This window comes from Crocodylus siamensis, chromosome 2 (assembly GCF_052110815.1).
Source record: "Crocodylus siamensis isolate JL-2025a chromosome 2, ASM5211081v1, whole genome shotgun sequence".
Lineage (NCBI taxonomy): Eukaryota > Metazoa > Chordata > Crocodylia > Crocodylidae > Crocodylus > Crocodylus siamensis.
Window position 1 is genome coordinate 267,134,049 of NC_143396.1, and position 24,069 is coordinate 267,158,117.

Genomic DNA, 24,069 nt, shown 5'->3' on the forward strand with positions numbered 1-24,069 from the left:
GGTGCATGTGAGAGAGAGACAGAGACAGTGTGAGCCCTGTAGTCCCAACACTGTGTGTGTGTGTGTGAAAACTGAGAGACATGAAGAGTCCCAACGTGTGGGTGTGTGTGTACTTGAGAGCGCGTGCGCGAGTCCCAACACTGCATGTGTGGAAACCACAAGATGTGAAGAGTTCCAACGTGCGTGTGTGTGTGTAAACCGTGTGAGACGTGAAGAGTCCCACCGTGTGTGTGGGTGTGTGTGAGACGCGAAATGCCACCCTGCGGGCAGCGCCCGGACACGCGCTGGGGGGCGGCGCTTCCTGCCTCCCGCAGAGCCGATGCAGGCCGGGAGCGCGCACCACAGGCCCGCGCGCGCCTGAGGGGGCGGCACCGCGGCGCGCGGGAGAAGCGCGGCCTGCGCGTGCACGCGGGCGACTGGCAGAGCTGAGGCGACGCTGCCCGGGCCGGGCGTGTTGCCGCCTGCGCGTTCGGGAATTGCAGCGCGAGGGGAGGTCTTTTGCCCCGCGGCGGCTGCTGTAGCGCTGCGTTGCCCTGACGACCGGCGGCGCCGCTGCTGTGGGGCGTCGAGCGGCGGCGGCGGCGGCGGCGGCGGGGACAGGAGGCAGCGCCCACGCATGGCCCCTGGCCCCGCGCTAGGGCGGGGGATGCCGGCGCCCGCCACTCCCCGCAGGTGCCGCCCGCACTGAGGCAGCCCAGAAAGTTTCCGTGCGGGGCCGGGGCCGCCTCGCGCCGTCGCTTGCTCAGCCCCCGCCTCCCCAGCGCCGCGTCGGCCGGGGGTGGCCCACGCCCCAGCCCCACGCGCCATGTGAGGGCGGCTCGGCGCAGCGCGGCGTGGGGCCGGCTGGCTGCGGCCGATCCTCCTTCTCCTCCTCCCGCTCCCCGTCCCGGCCGCCGCCATGGAGCCGGGCCACGGCAACTTGTTCGGCTACATCGAGGACCTGCAGGAGCTGACCATCATCGAGCGGCCCGTGCGCAGGAGCCTCAAGGTAGCGCTGCGCCGGGGGGCGGCGGCCGCTGCAGGGAGCGGGCTGGGGGCGGGGCGGGGCAGAGCGCGGGGTTACGGGCACTTGAGGACCGGGCTCGGCCCTGCGCCCCGGCCGCGGCCCCGGCCCCAGCTCCGGCTCCTCTGTCGAGTCTCGCCTCTAGTGAAATGCCCGCAGCCGGCTCTGGGGCGGTTGGGGGGGGCGCTCTAAGAAGCCGAAAGCAGGACAGTAGCTGTCAGGCCGTGTCAGCTTGTGCCTTGTGTCTCCCCCTGGCAGACCCCAGAAGAAATAGAGAGGCTGACCGTGGACGAAGAACTCAATGATATTGAGAGGGCTGTTTACCTGCTCAGGTATTTCCTAACTGGCCTCTTGAAATCTGGCTGCCCACCTTGCATGCAACCCGTCTTTGTTAGACTTCATTCTCCTTGCTTGGCAGCCTTTTTTCTTTTTGTTGGTAAAATGGCTTTATTTTTCTTGTTGGTACCTTAAGAACAGAGAGGAAATATGTATCCTTGCTTAGTGCTTTTTGTTAAGCTTATACCAATTGACACTGGATAGGGATGCCCTTACAGACTTACCAGCGTACCTTTCCTAAAATGGCCCTCACCACCACTGAGTTACACTTCTTTTTTTTTCCTCCTGCCATTGGTTTTATCAGGGTCACTGGATGCTGGTCTTAATGAGAGCAATCCTTCACTGACTTCACGTTTGCTGTAGAGCATGAACATACAGCATACTGACGGGGAAGCTGATCTGACTTAATTGCATCTGTCCCGACCCCATAAAGAAAGAAACTCTGGTAGAGTTCAGTTTTGCAGTCCAAAGAAATGACTCTGTAATAGTGATTTTAATGCTTAAACATTTTCTTATTTCTCATTGCACTCCCTTTTTTCTAGGTCCATAAATGACTATTCACTGTTACATGTCTTACATTTTAAAAACTAGGATCTCTTTTGACTTTGCTGCAGTTGTCATTTCTTTCATTTTTGAAAGGAGAAGCTGTCCTGTAGGATTTTGAGTTGAATATACATTTTTATACAATACTCAGTAATTGGAGAGCCAGCTGCAACCTTTTTTCCAGTTGGTCTATTCTCCTATTTTTAGTACTCCTATGAGTCTGTGCTTGGTCTTGATTTTAAATTTTTTTTTTTTGTGTTGGCAGCATTTTTAGAGGAACACTTTTGTCCACCTGCTCTACTTCAAATAATATTTTTTTCATCTTTTAAAGCTTCAATCTTTTGATTATTAAAGGTCTGATCTTGAAACATGTACTAATGCAGAATGGTCCCTGCATACATGAGTAGTCCTTTTGACTCTAATTGAAGCCCAGCGGAACCAGGATTGGAGCCAGAGTAGTACTTAAGGTTTTAGTTCCTTATCTTGTATCAGTTGGCAGTCTTTTCCCTTCTTTACTGCATTGTGGCAAATTTTTTTGTTTCTTTCCTGATTAAAGGTCATGTTTCCAACAGTATGTCAGTACTGGAGCATTGCCTGGTTAAAGGGTAAAAAAGAGGTTCCCCTGAGCATCTTTCATCTTACTGCCAGTAATTGCTTCTCAGCCTAAGCTTGCACTCTCCTTGACTTTCTCATCTTTCTTACTACCTGAATAGCTGTTCTGAGTACGCATTCTTTTCCTTTTAATGAAGTTTGTGTATCTGCCTGGGTGTAGTCCTGAGAGTTACTTTCATTTCTACTTGATAAGCTTTTGCGAGAGGATGAATCGCTTTCTGCATTGAAACTCTCAGGGGTGTGCATTACTCCAGTGTAAGCATTTGCCATTCAGTACTGTAGGAAAAACTGCCCCTCTTTGTCTGATTATAATCCATCAGCCCCAGAGCTGAAGTGGGATCAGTCTATACTAGGAGGAGTATTCTCTCTCTCTGCATTTTTATCTATTATGTCACGTTTTTTCCCCCCCACTTACTCCTCTCTGCCAGTGCTGTAAGCTTTCTTCTGCCATTTGTCAGCTTCTTGCACAGATATGTATGTGCTTTATTCCATGCTGTCCCTAGTGCATAAAACATACTCGCTTAGCTTATCTAAAAGACTCCACTGCCTTTTCCTCATAAAACTCTCACCTTTAGATCCATTTTAGTGGCACTGATATTTATGAGAAATTAGTCAGTTTAATGATGGCTGTGAATGCTTGGTGGAGATGCGTGATTCATTATCTATCTATGTATCTATCTAATAAATAGGTGTCAAGGGTTTTTTAATTAGGGGTATATCAAAATCTGATGGTATGATTGCATTCTTCCTGCCCTATCATTCACAGTGTCTCTGATTTTTCTTTGACCTTGATTCTGCAACTAAAGACTACTACTAAAGGGTATACCCCTTAGTGGTAATGTGCTCGTACAGCTTCTGGCTGAGGAGTATTGTGCTACAGCGATACGAACACTTAATAATAAGTATTTTTAAGAGTGAGAGCAGCAACTGGATATTCTCACTGCAATCCTTCTTACGTTTTACAGTTTTTATAATCTTCTGTGTGAGATTATTTTTGTGTTTCAGAGGAGCGGTTTTGATTTTCAGAGTCCTTTCTCCCAAGTCCTTTGGTACCAAATCACTAATTTATATTTAAATATATTGTCACTTTTCTTGGGAAGAGTAATACTTTCCTTTTAGTTATCTAAGGGTTTCTGATGCATAACTTGCTTTATTTTCTGTCATTGAGTTTCTTCTGTACTATGTCTGTGATGATGTTCCATTCACTTTGTTCTCATAAATTTAACAACATAGTCTTCCCTTCTTGTTGTCACAATTTGTAAAAACACTTTTCTGAACATCTAGTGTATTTGTCACCCCCCCACTCTCCCGATCTGTTTATCTCTCTGCACTAGTTGTCTGTTATCTTATATTTGTTTTATAAACTCTGTAGTTTTGTCTATTCATTATATGCGAATATAACTCACGGTACAATAAAGCCTCAATCCCTGGCTGTGGTCTCAAGGTACTATTGCAATATACATAAAATTGCCTATGGTAACATTTTACTTTCATGAGGATGTTGCTTTATTGTAATTACAGTTTGGTGCAATGAACATGAACATTTTTTTTTTCTTTTACCTCCAAATCATTTGAAACTTTGTCTGTTATGTGTCTGTGTTCTTCTACAAAAGGACAATTTTTGCTATAAAAATACTATTATTGGAGGTAAAGCTCTCACTATGCAAATAGTTCCTGAGAACATGCACACTGTAGAAAATTAAAATTCTGACTTTTGGAGAATATTTTAGCATTGGTTTGGAGCAGTGGTGCCCAACATTTTCACCCGATGGGCTGTATGAGCGGTGCCAGGTTTATCCATACTCTGGATTTGGCCCGTGGGTCCAATCTGGGTGGATAGTGGCAAAGGCCTGATCCAGTCATGTGGATCTTGGAAATTTGGTGGAGGGGCAGTGATTTGCTAATTGCCACAGCTCCCGTCACCAAATTTCTGGACCTGTGGGCAGCCCCATGGGCTGGATGACCTGGCTCCCCAGCCTGGGGTTGAGCACTCACTCTAGTTTGGAGAATCAGGTTTTCAATAACTGGTTCTGCCTGTGCTTACAGTGATAATTTAAGTTCAGTAAGGCCTGATGAAGTAAGGTTGTGGCTGCAGATGAGGTTGTTGTTAACCTCTGGCAATCATCCCTGAAAGAGATTGTCCCTTGGACCTGGGCAACTGACTCAAGGTATTTAGGAGGATAACTTCCATTGAAATAAATGTGATGTAGACACCTAATAGGAAATGCAGTGAAAGGCTAGGGCACAGATCCTTGAAGGTACCAGAATTCAGAAAGCTGTTTCTACATTTGTAAAATAGTGATAATGCAAGCCTATATGACAGTGCTGTGCACAACTAATGACTTTCTTATAATGGTCTGTAAATATTGCAATGTACTCCTCCGAGGGTTAATGCCAATAGTAAAATGTTGTGTTCTTTGTCCCAGATAAATTTGGTTTGGTTTGGGGGGAAGTATCAGTCATCTGTATACATAGTGGTCTGTGGCTTGTTTTCTGAAGCATTCAGTGATATTTTTCTAATTATCTTACGTTACTGCATGCATTGTATTCAGCTGCTTTTGTTTGTTTATGCTACTTAGTTTTGGAAGCTTCCAGGCCTTGACATTTTTGTCATATTCAAAACTATAGAGAAATAATGTGTTATCAAGTTGGATGATTTAATTATGCACTGTTTTGGGGAATATACTTTGCAGCAGGAAGCATCACCTTAAAAAAAAAAAAATGGCAAGAAATATTATTTTCTTGAAGTATTTAACACAGAAGAATATTGTATGCAAAATAATCAAAACATTTTTTACAGATGAGAAAGAATAGTTCTTAGAACTTGGTATGTTTGTATAAACACAATAACTGTCATAATTTTAATGCTGTCATCTCAGATCACTTGGAGTATTCTCAAATTTTCCTCAGCTTTTATCCATTCAGAGTTTTGCCTCACCGTAAGTTGTAAAAAATAATAAGATTTTAAAAGAATGAAATTGGGTTTTTTATTTGCCTGCTTGCTTTTTAACCTTTAGACCTCATGTTGTCAAGCTTTTCCCTGCTTTGTGAGGTTTAGCAACTAATTATCTTTTAAATGAAAGCTGAAATTCTTATGTAAGCATCTAAATACAGGAGTTGGAATTTTAAGATAAGTTCCAAATATTGCAAGTGGAATCCTGAGGGCTGGCAACACTGCTGCAATATCTAGACTTCCTAACTTGTGACTATGGTGCCTACACAGGATTTTGAAAGAGTCAATTGTAGCATTTAGCACAGTAGCAAAATATCCTCTTAGCTTTACCAGGAAACAGCAAATATTAACATTACAAAAACCTTCTTTCTCTTTGTTCCTTTATTTTCTTAGGCACTTACGTGATTGTAGCTTATCTTTTTTCCCTGTTTTATAAATTGCAGTATAAATGATATGAAAGTTTAACTACTGGTCCATTTATTTGGATACATAAATTAGGTGGCTGATGTTGGTTCTGTTATGCAAATTAATTCCTATATAAGAAGTTAGCGAAACAAAAGTCTAGAAATAGAGCATGTCTCTCAAATTATTTCTGAGCTGCTATTTTTCCTAAAAATTTACCTTTGCTACTCTTAAAATGCAGCAGAGGAGCCAATAGAAATAGTAACAAAATGTAACAGTGGTTTTTTTTTTCCCACTTTTTGGCCCCTGAAAGTCAGAGATACTGAGGTCTTTAAGAGAAACTTTTTTCAAGTGCCCTGAGACAAGGGCAGGACACTGCTCTAGAGAAACAACTAAATACTGAGTAGAAGGGAAAGGAAAAACTGTTGCAGCTTCCTCCTTTGCTTGCATTTGCCTGAGAATCCTCAAAAGAATGGGGTGGATGTGATATAGTATACATTGTAAAACTGCTTTTGTGAGGAGGAGTTTCTGCATAGGGATCTGAGGTTGTGGTATGGATGCTTTTTTTCCCTGTCATTGAGCCTCTTGGACTATCTGTGAGATTAGAGGAAGAGCACTTGGCCAGTTCCAATACATGGGACACCTGCCTGGCTTACAGAAGCACTATTAATGGAAGACTTTTTGATACACATGGAGATTTTTCATCCCTACATGACGGAATCCACACAGGGATCACATGCAAATTGCAGTATAAAGATATCAAAGTTTAACTCCTGGTCCATTTATTTGGATGTATAAATTAGGTGGCTGATGTTGGTTTTGCTATGCTGTTTTTTGTTTAGGTTCTGATATTCACTTTGTTATATTTTTAACAGTTGCACAATTCATCCTGAGATGACTGCTCAGTGGACATACAATTTTGTACATATACTACTGTAAATATATACTAATATTATTTTCCATAAAAAACAGACTGCTGGTTCATTTCCCACTTCTATAAAACCTTTTACCTAATAATATTTTTGCAATTGGAAACACTGTCTAGTTATACTACTTACAACACTTTTTTGGGAAAGTAAGGAGTAGAAGAACTATTCAGGAATTTGACAGGAAGTGAAGAATATTAAATTTAATGGAATGTTCCCAGGGGAGCTTAGAGAGAATATAATGACCTTTGTTGGAATTTGGGCAGGAACTGATACTTTTGCAAAGAGTGGATCAAAGCTGTGCACTTTTGGCAAATCTGAAAGTACTTCTATTAGCATGTTATCACCAAACATTGTGTTTCATAATGACCGAGAGGAAGGAAATCCATTTTTGAGGTATAAATTCCACTTTGTGCAGCACCTAGCTTATACTTCTTTAAACTTTCCTGATACTGAGGATTAAAAACAGGTCCAGCATAAGGCAATATGGAGTGATACACATACCACAGCATGATGTTTCCTGTGCCAAGACCCATCTCGTATTACAGCTGATGGCAGGAAAAGGGCCACTCAGGCAGACATCAATTGCATTGGGCCTGTTTCCATCCCCTGTCGTAGGATAGAGACTTTGGTGATGTGTAGGGGGTGCATGTGGGTGTACGTGCACCCCCTGAGATTGGCTGTGTACCCCCTGGAAGCACCAGCTGCGAAACTGGAAGTGCCACCGGAAATGCACTTCTGGTTTTGCTGCTGGCTCGGGGATTGGCTGCTGGGGGACCCCCCATGTCTGCGATCTGGTGCCCCCCTAACTTGGGAGGCACAAGTTGCCCATGGAGAGAGATGAGCTGCCTTCCCTGCTTCCCCCCCCCCGGAGATAAACTAGGTGTCAGCAAGGACTTTTCTGTGTCTAGGTATCTTCTTGACTGAGTAGGTTAGATGAAGTTGCCCAAGCAGTGGTCTTGGAGTTAATGCCCCATTTATCATGATGCACAGAGGAATGTATGAGTCCTCTGAGCTATAGCTTTAGGTTTTCTGCTGATTCTTTGTGATTTATTCATATTTTATAGCTTTACTTTGCAAGCATGACCTCATTGTCATGGTAGGCGTTTGCTTTATTGAGCTGCGCTTATGACATTACCCCACAGCTCCAGGAACTGATATTCAAAGATGTGATATATGCCTATGATTGTTATATTATAGTAATTAGGAATGAGACATGAAATAATTTTGCTAGTTTTTATTTAATCTGCCAGATAGTAATCTCTAAACATCATCTTTAAATACTGGTATTAGAGTTGTCAAGTCTTATGGCTCAAATTTTTTTGCTGTAGTTCTGAAACTTAATTTGGTGTCAAGTAAACAGAAATCCGAAGATTTGAGAAATCATTACTGGAATTTACATTTTTCTTAAGGTTGATCAGTTCTATTGGACTTTATTTATGTAGAGGTTGTCGTGCATGCTAGTAGTTTTATTTATTTAAAAAAAAACTCTGTACAATGATTTATTATAATGTGAGTTAGAATAATACAGTTGTCCTATTTAAATTTGGAGCACTTTTTCTTTGCATTCTTTCAAAAAAATTCTGAAACACAAAGATAAGAATAATAGAGCTCCTCTTCTCAGGCAGTTCTTCCTCTAGTGCGGTGATTCTCAACTTTTTTAGATTCGAGACGCCCCATATTATCTCAAGGCACCCCTCGAAAAATGCTGGCTCCTGACTTTTTTGTTTTTGTTTTTTTTTGACTACAGCAAAATATTAGAACATTTTTTCTGTTGCATAGAACTCAGAAAGAACAGAACAGGTCAGAATGTTCTTAACATTATGGATTCCTATTTGAACTCTCTTGGTTGATCTTATGAGTCATATTTGTGTACTTAATAGTGTTAACACTTCATGGAACCCCATGGCACCCTTGAAAAGATCTCAAGGGACCCCAGGTTGCTGTGGTATGCTGGTTGAGACTTACTGCTTTATTGAGTAAGGGAATCATCAACATTGAAATTTGAGCAATGGAACAGTGACACAGCCACCCCCACCTTAAGTTTTCATCCAAAGTTTTTTTTGTGTGCGATAAAACAAAAAAGAAATATAAGTCAGGAAAGAAAATAAAACTTTTTCATGCCCTTGCATTTCTGTTGCAAGGACATTTATTAGAATTAACAGGTAAATTCCAGATAGTGGCAAAAATGCCCTGTCAAACTGTAAGGTACTCCAGAATCTCAAGGTTGAAAATTTTAAAATTGTTTAAAATCCTAAGATTTATGCTGCTGGAACACTGAAAGATAGGGCTTATTTCTCAGAAGAAGACTTTAACAAATACTTTATTAATTGGAAAATAGAAAAAACTATTGATTTCTAGAAACCACAGGTATGGGAGCACTCAAGATGTGTAATAAGATAAAATTCCGTTGCATTTTAAATAGTTCATGTTTCAGTGACATTTTAAATTTACACTTCAGATTTCTTTTAGTACACATTAATTTTTTCCAAACAGCCTTTGAACAGAACTCGCCAGTCTGAGATGTAGCTCTGTCTTTTGCTACCTAGCTGTCTCACCATTTGGAAATATGGGTTAGCTGAATTTTATGGCTCCATCTTTTAAGTAAACTTCCTTGTTTGTGGCTGTCAGAGTTCCTAAAATTGCTCTTCTCTTTAATAACCCTATTGAACTCCTTATGGAAGGTACATTTTAAGAACATCTATTTCTTTCTTATGGAATATTAACTCCTGGTAGAACATGCAGGTGAAACCTGTTCTATGAAGAGAAAGTATGACTTTGTTTATGAGTTAGAGTAAGACAAATAGTGAAGAAAAGGACAAAAAGTGCTGCTTGAGTATTTCTAACCAGCCCCTAGGTAAAAGGTGTCCTGTTCATAGAAGAGCATAATCTTGTGTTACATCAAGTAACACCTAATATTTCATGCAACCCAGTGGTTCCACCTAAAAGAAAGTTTAGCATGCTAAAGGTTAATATTAAGAAGGATTTTAAAAATTGCACATAATGATAAAGCTCACTGCTATGTCTTGATAATGGTTGTATCAGGAATTTTCCTTTATTTGTTAATATTGGATAGCTGTGCATTCTGATCATGTAATGTACAGCTTAGCTGAGTCATTGCTTGTCAGTCATCTCAGTTCACAGCAGGAGCAAATTAAATTGCTGTGCTTTACTAAACTTATTAACTATTGCTAAAGATACTTTGGTCCTTTATCCCTGTAATGTAAATGGATTACAATGCACACCTTGGCCTAACTGAACCCTTTGGTCACAACAAATAGGTGGTTTCTTAGTCATTGCATTCTTTGTCTTGACTGTTCATAGGAGCTTAGTACAACATGGATTTAATCCCCAAATTAAAAAGTATATTGTACAAGGTTCTTTGTTCAGTTTTAGCTTTGTTTACTGTGCTTATCAGTTGGATGAGGTGGAAAGGTCAGATTCAGGTATGATGTGTGGGTATAAGCAGGCATGAAGGGAGTTGTTCCTGCTTATTGCAGATATGATTTTGTCCTGAGGATGAAGACTGTAATTAGACCTCTTTATCTTTCTTCCAGTTCTGCTTTTAATGTACTGCATATAGGAAAGTGTTAACTGTTCATACCATTTTCTTTCCTTTGGATTGTGTACATCACACTTTTACCAGCATAAGTGATTGGAAACTGGTCTATATCCATAACACAGCAGAAGTTTATCACACAAAAATGGTCTATACCCATAACAGAACAGAAGTTTGGTACACACAGGCTGGTTTAAAAATGGCAGAATCCAGTCTAAGATTTGTCCCGCTGCCTCCCCCCTCGCAAGTCCCCTTTCCCACCAAAGGGCGAATGTGTGTTCTGTTCGCTACTGATCTAAACTATGCCATTTACAGAAAACTGCATAACTTGCATCGATTCTGCCTTGAGCTTTTCAAATGTCCGTAGCTTCTATGGTAATAATAACACCTTCATTTAAATAACGTACAACTGAGCAAAATTGACCACAACTTTAGTGAGCTATAATGTTAATTTGGTCTCCCCAGAGTAATTTTTCCATTTTATTGTCCTCACCCATTGCTCATGAATCTACAGCTTTAGCCAGAACACTTATTCTGGTGCTTTAAATTGATCGGTATGGCCAGCGTATTTTCTAGGAAGGCTGTATCTCACTGGCATTTAAGGCAGGCCTTCCATCTCTACGTGGATAATCGCCCAACTGTTTTTCTCAGCTTTTCTTTATTCAGGGGCATGTTGAGGATTTATTTTTTAATACAAGAGATTCATCATAATTTTGGATACAATTATAGTAGCTAAAATGTACGCAAGTACATTGTATGTCCACCTCTCATTCCAGCCCGGACATAGTGGGGATCACAGAAACATGATGGCACTCAGTGCATGATTGGGCGGTGAATGTCAAGGGCTATAGGGTGTACAGGAGGGATAGGATAGGAAAGAGAAGTGGGGGCATGGCACTGTACATTAAGGAGGAATACACATCCTCGTCAATTAGCAAGGAGTCAGGGGAGGGGCACTCTGAAGTGCTTTGGGTTAGAGTACAAGGCAGTCGAGGGGAAAGAGACTTAATGGTGGGAGTCTACTACAGACCTCCCAACCAGGGAGAAGAGCTTGACCAGGAATTCTTGGGTCAGCTCACAGAGGTAGTGAAGGCTAAGGATGTGGTAGTCATGGGTGACCTGAACTTCCCAGACATCTGCTGGGAAGAACAGTTAGCCAGGTCTGAACACTCACATAGGTTCTTGGCCAGAGTGCAGGACCTCCATCTAACCCAGGAGGTGCACAGTCCCACCAGGGGAGACGCCTTGTTGGACCTAGTGCTGGCCACGGGTGATGACCTGGTGAGGGGGCTACGGGTGTTCGACCACCTGGGTGACAGCGATCATCGCCTGCTGGAATTCACCATCCAGCGCAAGGTGGCAAAGGCATGCAGTAAGGCAGCGGCCCTAGATTTTAGGAGGGCAAACTTCAGCGAGCTAAGGAGGATAGTTGGAGAAGCGCTGAGGTCCCGGAGGGTGGGGGAGCCAGGTGTTCAAGGAGAATGGTCGCTCCTTAAGGAGACAGTCCTCCAAGCCCAAAGGAAGGTAATCCCAACGAGGATCAAAGGTAGCAGGAGAGCACACAAGCCTCCATGGCTCACCAAAAGCATCTGGGAATGTCTCCTTGCTAAAAAGGAGGCTTACACCCAATGGAAAGAAGGGGTCATCACCAGGGAGGACTATTTGCTCGGGGATGTAGGGGGTAGTTAGGAAGGCCAAGGCAGAGATGGAACTGGGACTAGCTTCCCAGAGTAAGGACAATAAGAAGTCCTTTTTTAAATACATAGGGGGTAAAAAGAAGGTCCCAGGTAATGTGGGGCCCTTGCAGGACACATTGGGAAACTTGGTCGTCACACCAGACGGCAAAGCTAACGTGTTTAATGATTTCTTTGCCTCTGTCTTCCTAAGTAGGGACCAGAACAGTCACCTCCCTGCTGGGTCCCCCTCGGGCCCTGGGGGAGGCACACCTGGGCCAAGCGTTAGTGAGGATTTAGTTGGGGAGCTTCTGGAGGGGCTGGACATATTCAAGTCCGGTCCGGATGATCTCCACCCTAGAGTTCTAAAGGAATTGGCCGAGGTCATTGCAAGACCCCTGGCACGGCTTTACGAGCACTCGTGGTGCTCAGGAGTGGTGCTGGAGGACTGGAAGAGGGCCAACGTGGTTTCCATCTTCAAAAAAGGCAGGAAGGAGGACCCGGGAAACTATAGGCCAGTTAGTCTTACCTCGATCCTAGGCCAACTGTTCGAGAAAATTATTCTGGCACACGTCCAGGAGGGGCCAGCAGGGGACTGCATGCTTAGGGGCAACCAACACGGGTTCATCAGTGGCAGGTCCTGTCAGACCAACCTGGTGGCCTTTTACAATCAGATCACCAGATCATTAGATGCAGGGGTAGCAGTGGACATAGTCTTCCTGAACTTCCGGAAGGCTTTTGACACTGTCTCTCACCCCGTTCTCATTAAGAAACTGGGGGACTGTGGTGTAGACGCCCACACAGTCAAATGGGTCGCCAACTGGTTAGAGGGCCGCACCCAGAGGGTGGTAGTGGATGGGTTCTTCTCGACCTGGAAGGACGTGGGCAGTGGGGTTCCGCAGGGCTCGGTCCTCGGGCCCGCACTGTTCTACATCTTCATCAGTGATTTGGACGAGGGAGTAAAATGCACCCTGTTCAAATTTGCTGATGACACTAAGATGTGGGGGGATGTGGGCACACTAGAAGGAAGTAACAGGCTACAATCAGACGTAGACAGGTTACAAGGGTGGGCGGATGAGAATAGGATGGGATTCAACACAGACGAGTGCAAGGTGATGCACCTGGGGAGGCACAACCGGCACCATACCTACAGGTCGGGGAACTCCCCTTTTGTCAGCACGGAGGCGGAAAAGGATCTTGGAGTCATAATTGACTCCAAGATGAACATGGGCTGGCAGTGTGGGGAGGCAGTTAGGCAGGTCAACTGTACCTTGTCATGCATCCACAGATGCATCTCGAGCAGGTCCAAAGAGGTGATCCTCCTCTCTGTGCGGCACTGGTCAGGCCACAGTTGGACTACTGCATCCAGTTCTGGGCGCCACACTTCAAGAGGGACGTGGACAGAATGGAGAGGGTCCAGAGGAGGGCCACTTGCATGATCAGGGGACAGCAAGGCAGGCCCTATGAGGAGGGGCTACGGGATCTGAACCTGTTCAGCCTCCACAAGAGAAGGCTGAGAGGGGATCTCGTGGCCTGTTATAAACTAGTCAGGGGGGATCAGCAGGCATTGGGGGAGTCACTGTTTCCCCGAGCATGGCCTGGAGTGACCAGGAATAACGGTCACAAGCTAGCAGAGGGTAGGTTTAGGTTAGATATCAGGAGGTGCTACTTCACGGTCAGGGTGGCTAGTCTGGAACCAACTTCCAAGAGAAGTGGTGCAGGCTCCTACCCTGGGGGTGTTTAAGAGGAGGTCAGATGAACACCTTGCTGGGGTCGTTTGACCCCAGTACTCTTTCCTGCTATGGCAGGGGGTCGGACTAGATGATCTGCTCAGGTCCCTTCCGACCCTAGAAACTATGAAACTAAGTTAAAATTGTTCTTTTTGTCCATTTTATGTTTGGGCTGGGAGTGGTGGGATGGGAGGCACAATTAGCTGTAGCTAAACATACTTCTTTGGCCTGGGACCAGAGGTGATATGATACCTGTTGTCTCATAGACAACCTGCAGAACAAGTACAGAAGGCAGGCCATCTGAGAACCACTTTGCACAGATTCACAGTTCAGGGCTGGAGTTTGTAGCTTTGGATTTAATAACTTCTGTGCGCCACCCATATATTTACTGAGAAGCAGTCTTATTTTTTTCCTGAGAAATTATTCTGGTAAGCATAGATGCTACAATTTTGCCTTCATTTGTCCTGTAATTTTAACTTTCCTCAAATATTCTTCCCAAAGCTTTCTTTTTTGGATTGAATGTGGTAACAGAGATGTACATCTCAAAAACAACCTTGAAAAGCTATAAGAAAAAAATAAGAAAGAGACTTAAGATATTTAAATTGGGGGAGTATACAAAGGGATGAGATGGGAATCTGGCTTATGAAGCAAATCTTGTTTATCCAGCATCTCCTAAGATGCATATGGCGAGGTTAGTCCGACATCCTTTCAAGAGAGTATTGGAAATATCAGGAAGATGCTTTGGAATGAGAATTAGAATTTGTCTTTAATGCTTCTAAAAGGTCTTTGTTGTGCCACTTAATACATTTTCAGGACTCTTAAATATTTGTTTACGGTAGGGGTGACAAACCTTTCTGACTCCGCAGGCCTGATGAAGGTCTCTTGGCTGTTCTGTGGGCTGGAGCACTGACCACCTGTTCAGGGCATGCAGTGATGGATCCAATTCATGTGCAGCATGCACTGGCCCCAGGGGTTGCTGTTCAGGTACCTCATGCTGACCTTGCATGCCAGTGCCAGCATGAACACTGCCTGCAACACTGCAGGCAGCACAGGAGGTTGGTCTAGGGTTACCTATGTAGCCTGTGCTATGTGCAATTCCAGGTGCAGCCTGTGCATCCACATAGTGCAAACTCCATGCAGGCTAGGGTTGGCACGTGCTGCATGTGGTATGTAGGGCTGGACTGGCTGCCCCTGCTGCATATGGCACAGGAGGCTGGGATACAGCGTGCACTGCCAGACTGGCCCACCACAGTGGTTCGGCATGGACTGATCTGGACTTGTCCCAGAGTGCATAGGGCTGGTGTGGTTGGATTTTGTATATAGTATGGGCCTGAGGTCACCTCCTTCTGCTGCATGCAGGGTGTGTGGTATCGAGTCTAGTCCATGCAGTGCATGGGACCAGGGCCAGGCCTTGGGCTGGCACATGGGGTTGATCAAGCAACTGGGCTGGGTCCAGCCCACAGGTCTTGTGTTTGACACCCTTGGTTTAGAGGTAGTGGAAGACTCCTTGTTCTTTAAGGAATTGTCTTCCATTTTCAAGCAAATTTCTTCCTTTTTTTTTTTTCATAGATTCATAGATGCTAGGGTCGGAAGGGACCTCAATAGATCATCGAGTCCAACCCCCTGCATAAGCAGGAAAGAGTGCTGGGCCTACATTACCCCAGCTAGATACACATCCAACCTTCTCTTGAATACCCCCAGGGTAGGGGAGAGCACCACCTCCCTTGGGAGCCCGTTCCAGACCTTGGCCACTCGAACTGTGAAGAAGTTCCTCCTAATATCCAATCTAAATCTGCTCTCTTCTAGCTTGTGGCCATTATTTCTTGTAACCCCCGGGGGCGCCTTGGTGAATAAATACTCACCAATTCCCTTCTGTGCCCCCCTGACGAACTTATAGGCAGCCACCAGGTCACCTCTCAACCTTCTCTTGCGGAGGCTGAAAAGGTCCAGTTTCTCTAATCTCTCCTCGTAGGGCTTGGCCTGCAGGCCCTTAACCATACGAGTGGCCCTTCTCTGGACCCTCTCCAGGTTATCCGCATCCTTCTTGAAGTGCGGCGCCCAGAATTGCATGCAGTACTCCAGCTGCGGTCTGACCAGCGCCCGATAGAAGGGAAGTATCACCTCCTTGGACCTATTTGTCATGCATCTGCTGATGCACGATAAAGTGCCATTGGCTTTTCTGATGGTTTTGTCACACTGCCGACTCATGTTCATCTTGGAGTCCACTAGGACTCCAAGATCCCTTTCCACTTCCGTGCCACCCAGCAGGTCATTTCCTAGGCTGTAGGTGTGCTGGACATTTTTCCTCCCTAGATGCAGCACTTTGCATTTCTCCTTGTTGAACTGCATTCTGTTGTTTTCTGCCCACTTGTCTAACCTGTCCAGGTCTGCTTGCAGCTGTTCCCTGCCCTCCGGCGTGTCCACTTCGCCCCATAGCTTAGTGTCATCTGCAAACTTGGACAGAGTACATTTCACCCCCTCGTCCAAGTCGCTGATGAAGACATTAAAGAGTATCGGTCCAAGCACCGAGCCCTGCGGGACCCCACTGCCCACACTCTTTCAGGTCGAAACCGACCCATCCACCACGACTCTCTGGGTGCGACCCTCCAGCCAGGTCTACATCAGAAGCTTGAATAACTTAATTGTTACAGTAGTATGAGTGATGTTAAAGTCATGATGGTCCAGAAATTATGTGAGAGGCAATGATTCTTTAGGGTGATATATTTTTTTGGATCAGCAACATAGTTGGGAGAAGGACAAGACCTGAAGAAGAATGTCTTGCATTTATTTGAAAGCTTGTCTAACTTTCTTCTAACTACATTGTTGGTCCAATAAAAGATATCACCCTAAGAAATCCCTGCTTCTTGCAAGAATTTAATTAGTATATATCAGCTCTTCAGACTCTTCTGGTGAGGTTTTATTTTGGGCTCGGAGGAACCTCAAAAGGCATCTTGTTGAGGTTCTCTAGACATTTTCATATTTTTTCCCTAAAAGCTATCCAACTTTGTAGCTGAGTAGTGTACATTTAGTTTTGCTTTTGAGTGGATGAGTATCACCTAACTTATGCAAAGTAAATTAAGGAGTTTAAATGGAGACTTTTTTTTTATGATTGTTACACTGTGGATTGTGGAAGAGCATCACAGAACGATTGACTCTTTAAGACTAGGGATAGAAGTTACACATAAATTGGTTTAAGTGAGCAGAAACTGGTTTAAACCTATAACAGAACATAACTAGTTTATGTGCACTAAACTTTTCAAAATGGCTGAAACTGGTTTGAGATAAACCTGTTTGAATGTAATATCAGACATAACTGATTAAGCTCAAACAGGTTTATGAAACTTCTGTCCCAGACCCCTTGCTGGTTTAAGTTAAAACCAGAGTCTCCTATCATGCTCTGCAGCCCTGGCCCTGTCCCTCTGCTACCTAGCTGGTGGGGGTGGGGTGGGGCAGGGACGTGACCAGATGCTGGCCCCCCTAAGGTGAAGAGGGAAGGGAAGAGGTTTATTTCCCCCTTTCCTCCCCCATCCCACCAGCATGGACATAGCAGGCATTGCTTGCTGCTCCAGCAGTAGGGGTGTGGCTCTGGCAGTCGCCTGAAGTGAACTGGTTAGGGGGGTGGTTAATTCCCCCCCCTCCCTATTCTGCGGACCTGTATCAGGGTCTGCCTGGTGCTCCCTCTGAGCTGCCAGAGTGGCAAGGGTGGGGGCATGGCTCCCCAAGGCAGAGGGGGCAGGGAGGGGTTTATTCCCCCCTGTGCCCCTCTGCTTCTGGGGGACCCCTGCTAGGATCTGCCTTCCCTACCACCGATTGCTCCCTCTGCGGGGCAAGTGGCAGACTAAGCCTCCTCCCTGCCTTCTCTGCCAGATGCTGGAGGGAGGTGGGGAAATAACCCTCCCTTCTCCTCTTGTTTAAGGGGGCCATACCGGCTGGCCTCTGGCTGTGCCTCATCCCTGCTGCTGGACTGGCAATGGGGGAATGACTGTTATGAGGCAACAGCCCCTCTCATGGTTTACCAGAGTGCAAGCCTTTCCAGCAGCAGGGCTGCGCTGCGGGTGGAGCAGTCATAGATACTGCAGACTTAGTGGGGTAAGTGGCAGTGGCACTAGGGGGAACTTGGGTGGGCTATGGTCCCCCTCTGAGCCCAGTACCGCTGCTTGCCCCATGTATTCTGTGGTACCTCGGATCACTCCACCCCCTCCCCCCCCCCCGCCAGGAAGAGCCTTGCACTCTGGGAAGCCCTAATAGAGGATGCTGCCCCCATCAGGGTTGCTCCCCCCTTGCTGTTCTAGCGGCAGGGATGGGGGGATGGTCGGAGGCTGGCTGACAGGGCCCCCTTCGGTGAGGGGTCAGGGAGGGGGGTTATTTTCCCCCCTTTCTCCAGCATCTGGTAGAAGGGAGCTTGTTCTGGTGCTCACCCCACTCAGAGTGATTGGCAGTAGTGGCCAGGGCTGGCAAACCCCAGGAGCAGAGTGGGGAATAAATCCACTCTCTGCCTTGAGGGAAGTGGGGAGGGGGCATGCTGACCAGTGTCTGGCTATGCCCCTGTGTCTGCTGCTGCAGCAGTGAGGGGAGAGCATCAGGCAGACCCCAGCTCAGGTCTGTAGGACATGGAGGGGGGAATTAAACCCCCTCCCTGGCCAGTTTACTTAAGGCTATTGCCGGGGCTGGTCACATGCCCCCAGCACAGCTTCCCTGCAGCTGAGGGTGCATTGTAGATGTCCTCCCCGGCTCCTAGCCTGAGCCACTACAGGCATGTACCTGCATTTTCTTCAGTGCAGAGGCAATGTCTGTCTGTTCATTTGCTTCTTGGTTCAGGCTACACAGGTTAGATTAACCTGCAAAGATTGAATCAATTCAGGCTCAGGGTTTTTGGATGTCTGCCCCTAGCCAATGAGGAGTTGGGCCCAGGTTTGCCTGTGACTACTTGATTACATCCCATCTGAGACTAATGGAGTGATTATCCAATGTTATTAAGTTGTTGGGGGTGGGGGGAGGTACAAGTAAGTGGGCAGGCCCTAATGCATGGAGCTGTGTGTTGGAGGTGGGAGAGAGAGACTGATGCAAGTATAATGCCTTGGAGTTTTGCTGCTTACTTTGGTCAGGGGAATAGCTTTGTTTTGTGCTTGAATAATAAATTGTGCCCTGAGGAGCTAGGGATGATCTAGACCAGAGGCAGGCAATTATCTCGGGCAGAGGGCTGTTTACCCAGTTTTGGCAAGCTGTCGAGAGCTGCATGTGTAGTCCTGCCCCTTGACAGGTGCCCTGCCCCTTGGTCACCATCTTGGGACCAGTGTCCCAAGGCCAGCACCGGTAGGGCACAGGCTGGCAGAGGTCTGTGGAGCTGGGCTGGGCTGCACCAGCAGGGTGGGGGGGGAGCTGGCCCGGCTCCATAGAGCCCCTGCCGGCTGTGACCCTGCGCTCCTGCCACCCTGCTCTGGGCCCCGCCGGCACTGGCCCCGGGACACAAGTGTGGGCCCCGTGTTCCTGCTGGCTCCTGCATCCACTCACACCCAATGCCCCCCAGCCCCCCCGTACAGGCAGGAGGCAGCGCACAGCCTCGACCCCTGCTTCCCAGCAGGTAAGAAGCTGGTGCTGAGTGCGGGAAAAAGTGTCCCCTTGCCTATCCCATGGCCAGCACTCCCTGCTGCAGGTGCTTGCAGCCTACGCAGGGCTGTCTGGAGCAGGCACAGGCAGCCCCACGTGGGCTGCAAGTGGCTACAGTGTGGGGCACTGGCCATGGGGTGAGCGAGGGGCCGCTTTTCCCCACACTCAGAGCCATCTTGTAACCCAGCCCCGCTGCCAGCTTAGGCTCCAAGCTGGCTCCCGGCTTGCCCATCAACAGAAGCAGCTGTGGCCCCCCCACTTGCTGCACCGGGCAGTGTTGGCTGCTGCTGCCCATCCAGAGCTCGCCCACTGGGCAGCCCAGAGGTGACCGTGGCAAACACTGCCCGGTGTGGCAAGTGGAGGGGCCGCAGCTGCTATTGCCATACGCAGCCCCGACTGGCGAGGCTGGAGCCGTTGTGGGGCCCAGGCTGGCAGTGGGACCGGATTACAGGGTGGTGTGGTGGGTGGGGAAAGTGGCTCCTTGCCTGCCCTGTGCCTGGGGCCCCGTGCTGCAGCCGCTCGCAGCCCACCTGGGCTCCGGACAGTCCTGCATGGGCTGTGAGTGGCTGCAGCATGGGGTGCTGGCCAAAGGGCAGGGGAGGAGCCACTTTCATCCTTTCATCCTTGCCAGGAAGGAGCCGGGGGAAAAGCAGCCCCTCCCCCGTCCCATGGCCGACGCTCCCTGTTGCAGCTGCTTGCGCGGCTGTCCAGAGCAGGCACAGGCAGTACCATGTGGGCTGCGAGTGACTGCAGTGCGAGGTGCCGGCTGTAGGGCAGGTGAGGGGCTGCTTTCCCCCCTGCCTGTGCTCAGCTTTTCCCTGGGCCACATTTCCCTGGGCTCCTTCCCTGCCCAGGGTCCTCCCTTGCCCCTCCCTTCCCCTTCACCTGAGGTTCCAGTGCTGACGGGGCAACCATGTGCTTCCAGGCCAGAAGTCCGTACTGGGGCTCCCAGCTGGGGTGGGCAGGGCCGGTTGGGCCCTCCTGTTGTGGGAGCCCATCGGGCTTCCCCTGGGTCCTACTGTCATTTTTTGAGAGGAACCAAGGGCAGGTAAATATTTATTTTTAAATTTTTTTTAGGGGCCTCGTAGGCCAGATTGAATGGCCTCGCGAGCTGGATTCAGCCTGCAGCCTGTATTTTGCCCACCCCGATCTAGACTTTAGGCATGGCTTTAGCCCTTTGTGTGTTTGGGAAGAGAAACCAAAAATCCAAAGGATTAAATGCACAGTTCATCATATAAATAAGGCCTTCAACAGTATTAATTCAATCAGAATGACATTTTGCTGAAAACTAGTGAGCAGTATGAGCACTGACTCTTTTTTTTGGCAACTGTATTTATATGCCAGGTGAACTTACCTTGGATTTTATCATCATATAAATATTCAGACTTGACTCCTTATTTTGCTTGTTGGTTTTTATGCTTGCAAGTGATTGTGCCTGCAGAACTGGATGATCAGCTTTTTGTACCAGATGGGAGTTTCAAAAAAGCCTAGGTTGTGGTCTAAGTTTTAGATGTGCTCAGCATCATTTAGTTTTCATTGGAATCAGCACCTTGAAAATCTTGAAGCAGAATTTAGTGGCTCTATTTCCCTGTCTGTCAAAGGGTGATGAAACTTTTCTGACTCCTAGGGATATTTCTAAACCATAGTAAGCTACCCAGCTAAAAGACTGGGTAGAAACAGAATATGATGTGTATTAGCTAGTTAATGCTTTAAAACTGTTAACTCTTTTCATTGTGAAAACAAATTGATAATGTTATCTCAGATAGCAAATATTTGAAAGGGAAAAAGGAAAGGGCTTCTACTTTTTTAATGTATGTAGCTTGTTAAGTACTGCTTATGTTGCCATGCAGGGGTATGTAGAAGAAACCACTGGCTTTAGCTAGAAAGGCAGAGAAGATGCTGCTTTCATTATTGATACTGTAGCTGAGTTTTTTGAGGGGGAGGATTTATGACCATATTAAAAAGCAAAGCATGAGTCACTGACTCAATGCTGCTTGCACTAAAATTCTAGTAATTATAAACAGTAAAGCCCTTTTTTGTAGTTTTATTAAATAATCTTTTTTTTTGGCTTGGGGTACACATACTTTTATAATACATAATATTCAGGGACCTGGGATTATTTTTTGGAGTATGAAATAGGTTGAAGTTGGCTTTTTTAATATTGCCATTTTGGATTGCGTCAAGCACACAGCCCTGCGTAAAAACCTGAGGAAAAGGAGGATGACTAACTAAATCTATTCTCTTTCTTTTGCAAACTGTTTAACTGATCCCTGTTTCCCATGTTGCTTCTCAAAACATATGTAACTGCTTTTTAAAGGTACAGCGTGAGTACATTTTTAGATTGTGTGTTTGTTGGACTGTAAGTGTTTTCTTCTTGTATAACATGATTTCATAATCATTGGATGAGTTTTGGCATGAACAAAGTGTTATAGGTAGATACAAAACTGTTCCTTCAATTCCATCACGTAACACTTCCACTATTTGGAATTAACTTATGAGCAGAAAAATCAATATTAGGAGTCCTGGACTTTACTCCTGGTAATTTGGATGATTATTTCTCTGAGCTTGGGTGAACTTACATGTTTCTAAACTGCCTCAGTTTTCCCATCTGTAAAATACACTCTGTTTTCCCACACAATGACTTTAGGAGGATTGCTTCATCAAAAATATTTAAAGAGCTTCGAGACTCTTTGAATGATATAAGTGCAAAATATCAATTTCTGTTATATTACTCAGGCACTCTCTCAGGTCTCATTTATATCTATAGCACCACAAATAAATATTCTGTGGTCCTTCTGTCGACTCATGGCACTCAGGAAGTCTATATGCACTGAAGTTAGACTGGATCTTCCCAGATGGGCTGGGCAAGGGCCGCCCCCCCTGCGAGTCCCTGCTGTTGAACTGAGCCATGCCTGCACATGGTCAGCTGTAGTGGGATTTGAGGCACAGTGGCAGCTGCCTCTGTCCTTGTAGAAATGGGCAGGGAGATCCCCCGCACTCCTGGAGGAGCCCCCTGGGCTCCAATCCTCCCATCACTTGGCTGGGCTGGGAACCCACTCCTGCTCCTGGCTGGGCCACATGGTTAGTTGCTCACCACAGGGGCCTTGATCTGGCCCCCTTCCCTTCCCTTCCCTTCCCCAAAGATTGACCTGCTGGGGCTGGGGGTGGTGGGTGTGTGCATGCGTGTGTATATGCATGTGCGCCCAGCTCTCCCCCAGCCCAGGATCAACCCAAAGAGGCTGTGGGATCGACCTGTCGATCAGGATCTGTGGGTTGGTGACCACTGGCATAACCTGAGGCTCTGTGCCACAGGTGCCTGAGCCAGTGCCAAAGCCCACTTCCTCATTAGTTCTTTGGAACATCTGGCTCTGGTACATAGGTGGTTGAGACACCTCCACTTCTGCTGCACCCAAGGAGATGTGATTATTTAATTAAATTTTGCCTTTAAAAATTCACTAGCAAAAAGATCAAATCGGGTCCCAAATTACAGGTACTGGTATTATACCTGATTGTAATTTTTTGTTTTTACTACCTCATGGTGTCCTAGACCATTAACTGACCCATACCTTTTAATAATATATTTTCATAGTATTTCTGGTCATCTCTGCAATGTCTTTTTCAGTCCTAAAACTGCTTCATGTTGTATCAGTCACTGGACATTTTTTTTAATTGCTTTATCTTGCTTTAGAAAAGTTTTAATTTTGACACACTAAAAGGGTGAGCCAGATCTTCAGATGTTTTAAATCGGTATAGTTTTATTGAAGGACCTGTCCAATAGAGCTTAATCAAGGAAATAATAATATATTAAAGAATATTCCAAACTAAATTTAGTATATGGGGTTGGAGGGTAACTGCCCGTTCTTTATTTATTTTTTTTATTGCACCTCTTGGGATAATGGTACTCATTATTTTAAATTATTACTAAGCAGTATGTGTGAAGATGGTAGTTTTATAGAAGGTCACTTATGACCCACACCAAACGCATCAATCATATTAAAAATCACAGTTTAGATGATTGAAATAAAAATCTCTTTAAATTTGAAGGAATCTTACAAATATCAAATAAAAATGGTTATAATTGCTCTGTTTAGGCCTCATCAGCAGCAGTTAAAGTCTATGTAAGTGCGGTCCCTTGAGAGAGATGAGGGAAGTTTTAAAATACTTATTCCAATTTGTTTGGTTGTTATGCTGATTTTGGTTCAAACCCTGGTGATATCAAGAATAGCCCATTAATTTTCTTGGGCTTTGGATAAGGCCCTTTTCTGTTAATCCACTTTATGTAGGGTAAATAAGTAGTGGAACGTCATTGATTTCTAATGTGGACGTGTATCAAGCAAAACTCTTTACTTTTGAACAGAATGTGAGTGTTTTTTGCAGCAGGATATGGAAATAATATAAAGTGATTCACACTTTGCTATGGGAAAGGCTATCCTTGATCTGTAGTGGCTTGTGATGGATGAGGGTATATAAGTGTAGTCAGTTGATGGCTACAGCGTATTGTAGGGGCGGACAGTTATTTTGGGCAGAGGGCTGCTTACCTAGTTGTGGCAAGCTGTCGAGGGCTGCATGGGTAGCCCCGCCTCTTGACAGGTGGCCTGGCCCCTGGTCACCATCTTGGAACCAAAGTCCCAGGCCCAGAGCAGGGCACAGGCTGGCAGGGGTCTGTGGAGTTGGGATGGGCTGCACCAGCAGGGAGAGCAGGGAGCTGGCCCAGCTCCATAGAGC

At 46.0% G+C, this 24,069-nt stretch overlaps 1 protein-coding gene across 6 annotated transcripts in view; it reads left to right on the forward strand.

Annotated features, from left to right (window-relative positions):
- The first annotated feature begins 282 nt into the window (after positions 1-282).
- PPP4R4 (protein phosphatase 4 regulatory subunit 4) overlaps positions 283-24,069 on the forward strand; it is a 134,028-nt gene continuing 110,241 nt past the window's right edge. For 2 of the 6 annotated variants that reach the window (XM_090033930.1, XM_090033934.1), the window contains exons 1-2: positions 286-988; positions 1,262-1,335. In XM_090033930.1, coding sequence (XP_089890056.1) covers positions 899-988; positions 1,262-1,335 — 164 coding nt within the window. In that variant the 5' untranslated portion in view covers positions 286-898. Of the gene's footprint in view, positions 989-1,261; positions 1,336-24,069 lie in introns of all 6 variants that reach the window. The other 4 variants (XM_090033932.1, XM_090033929.1, XM_090033933.1 and 1 more) reach the window with 4 other exon arrangements.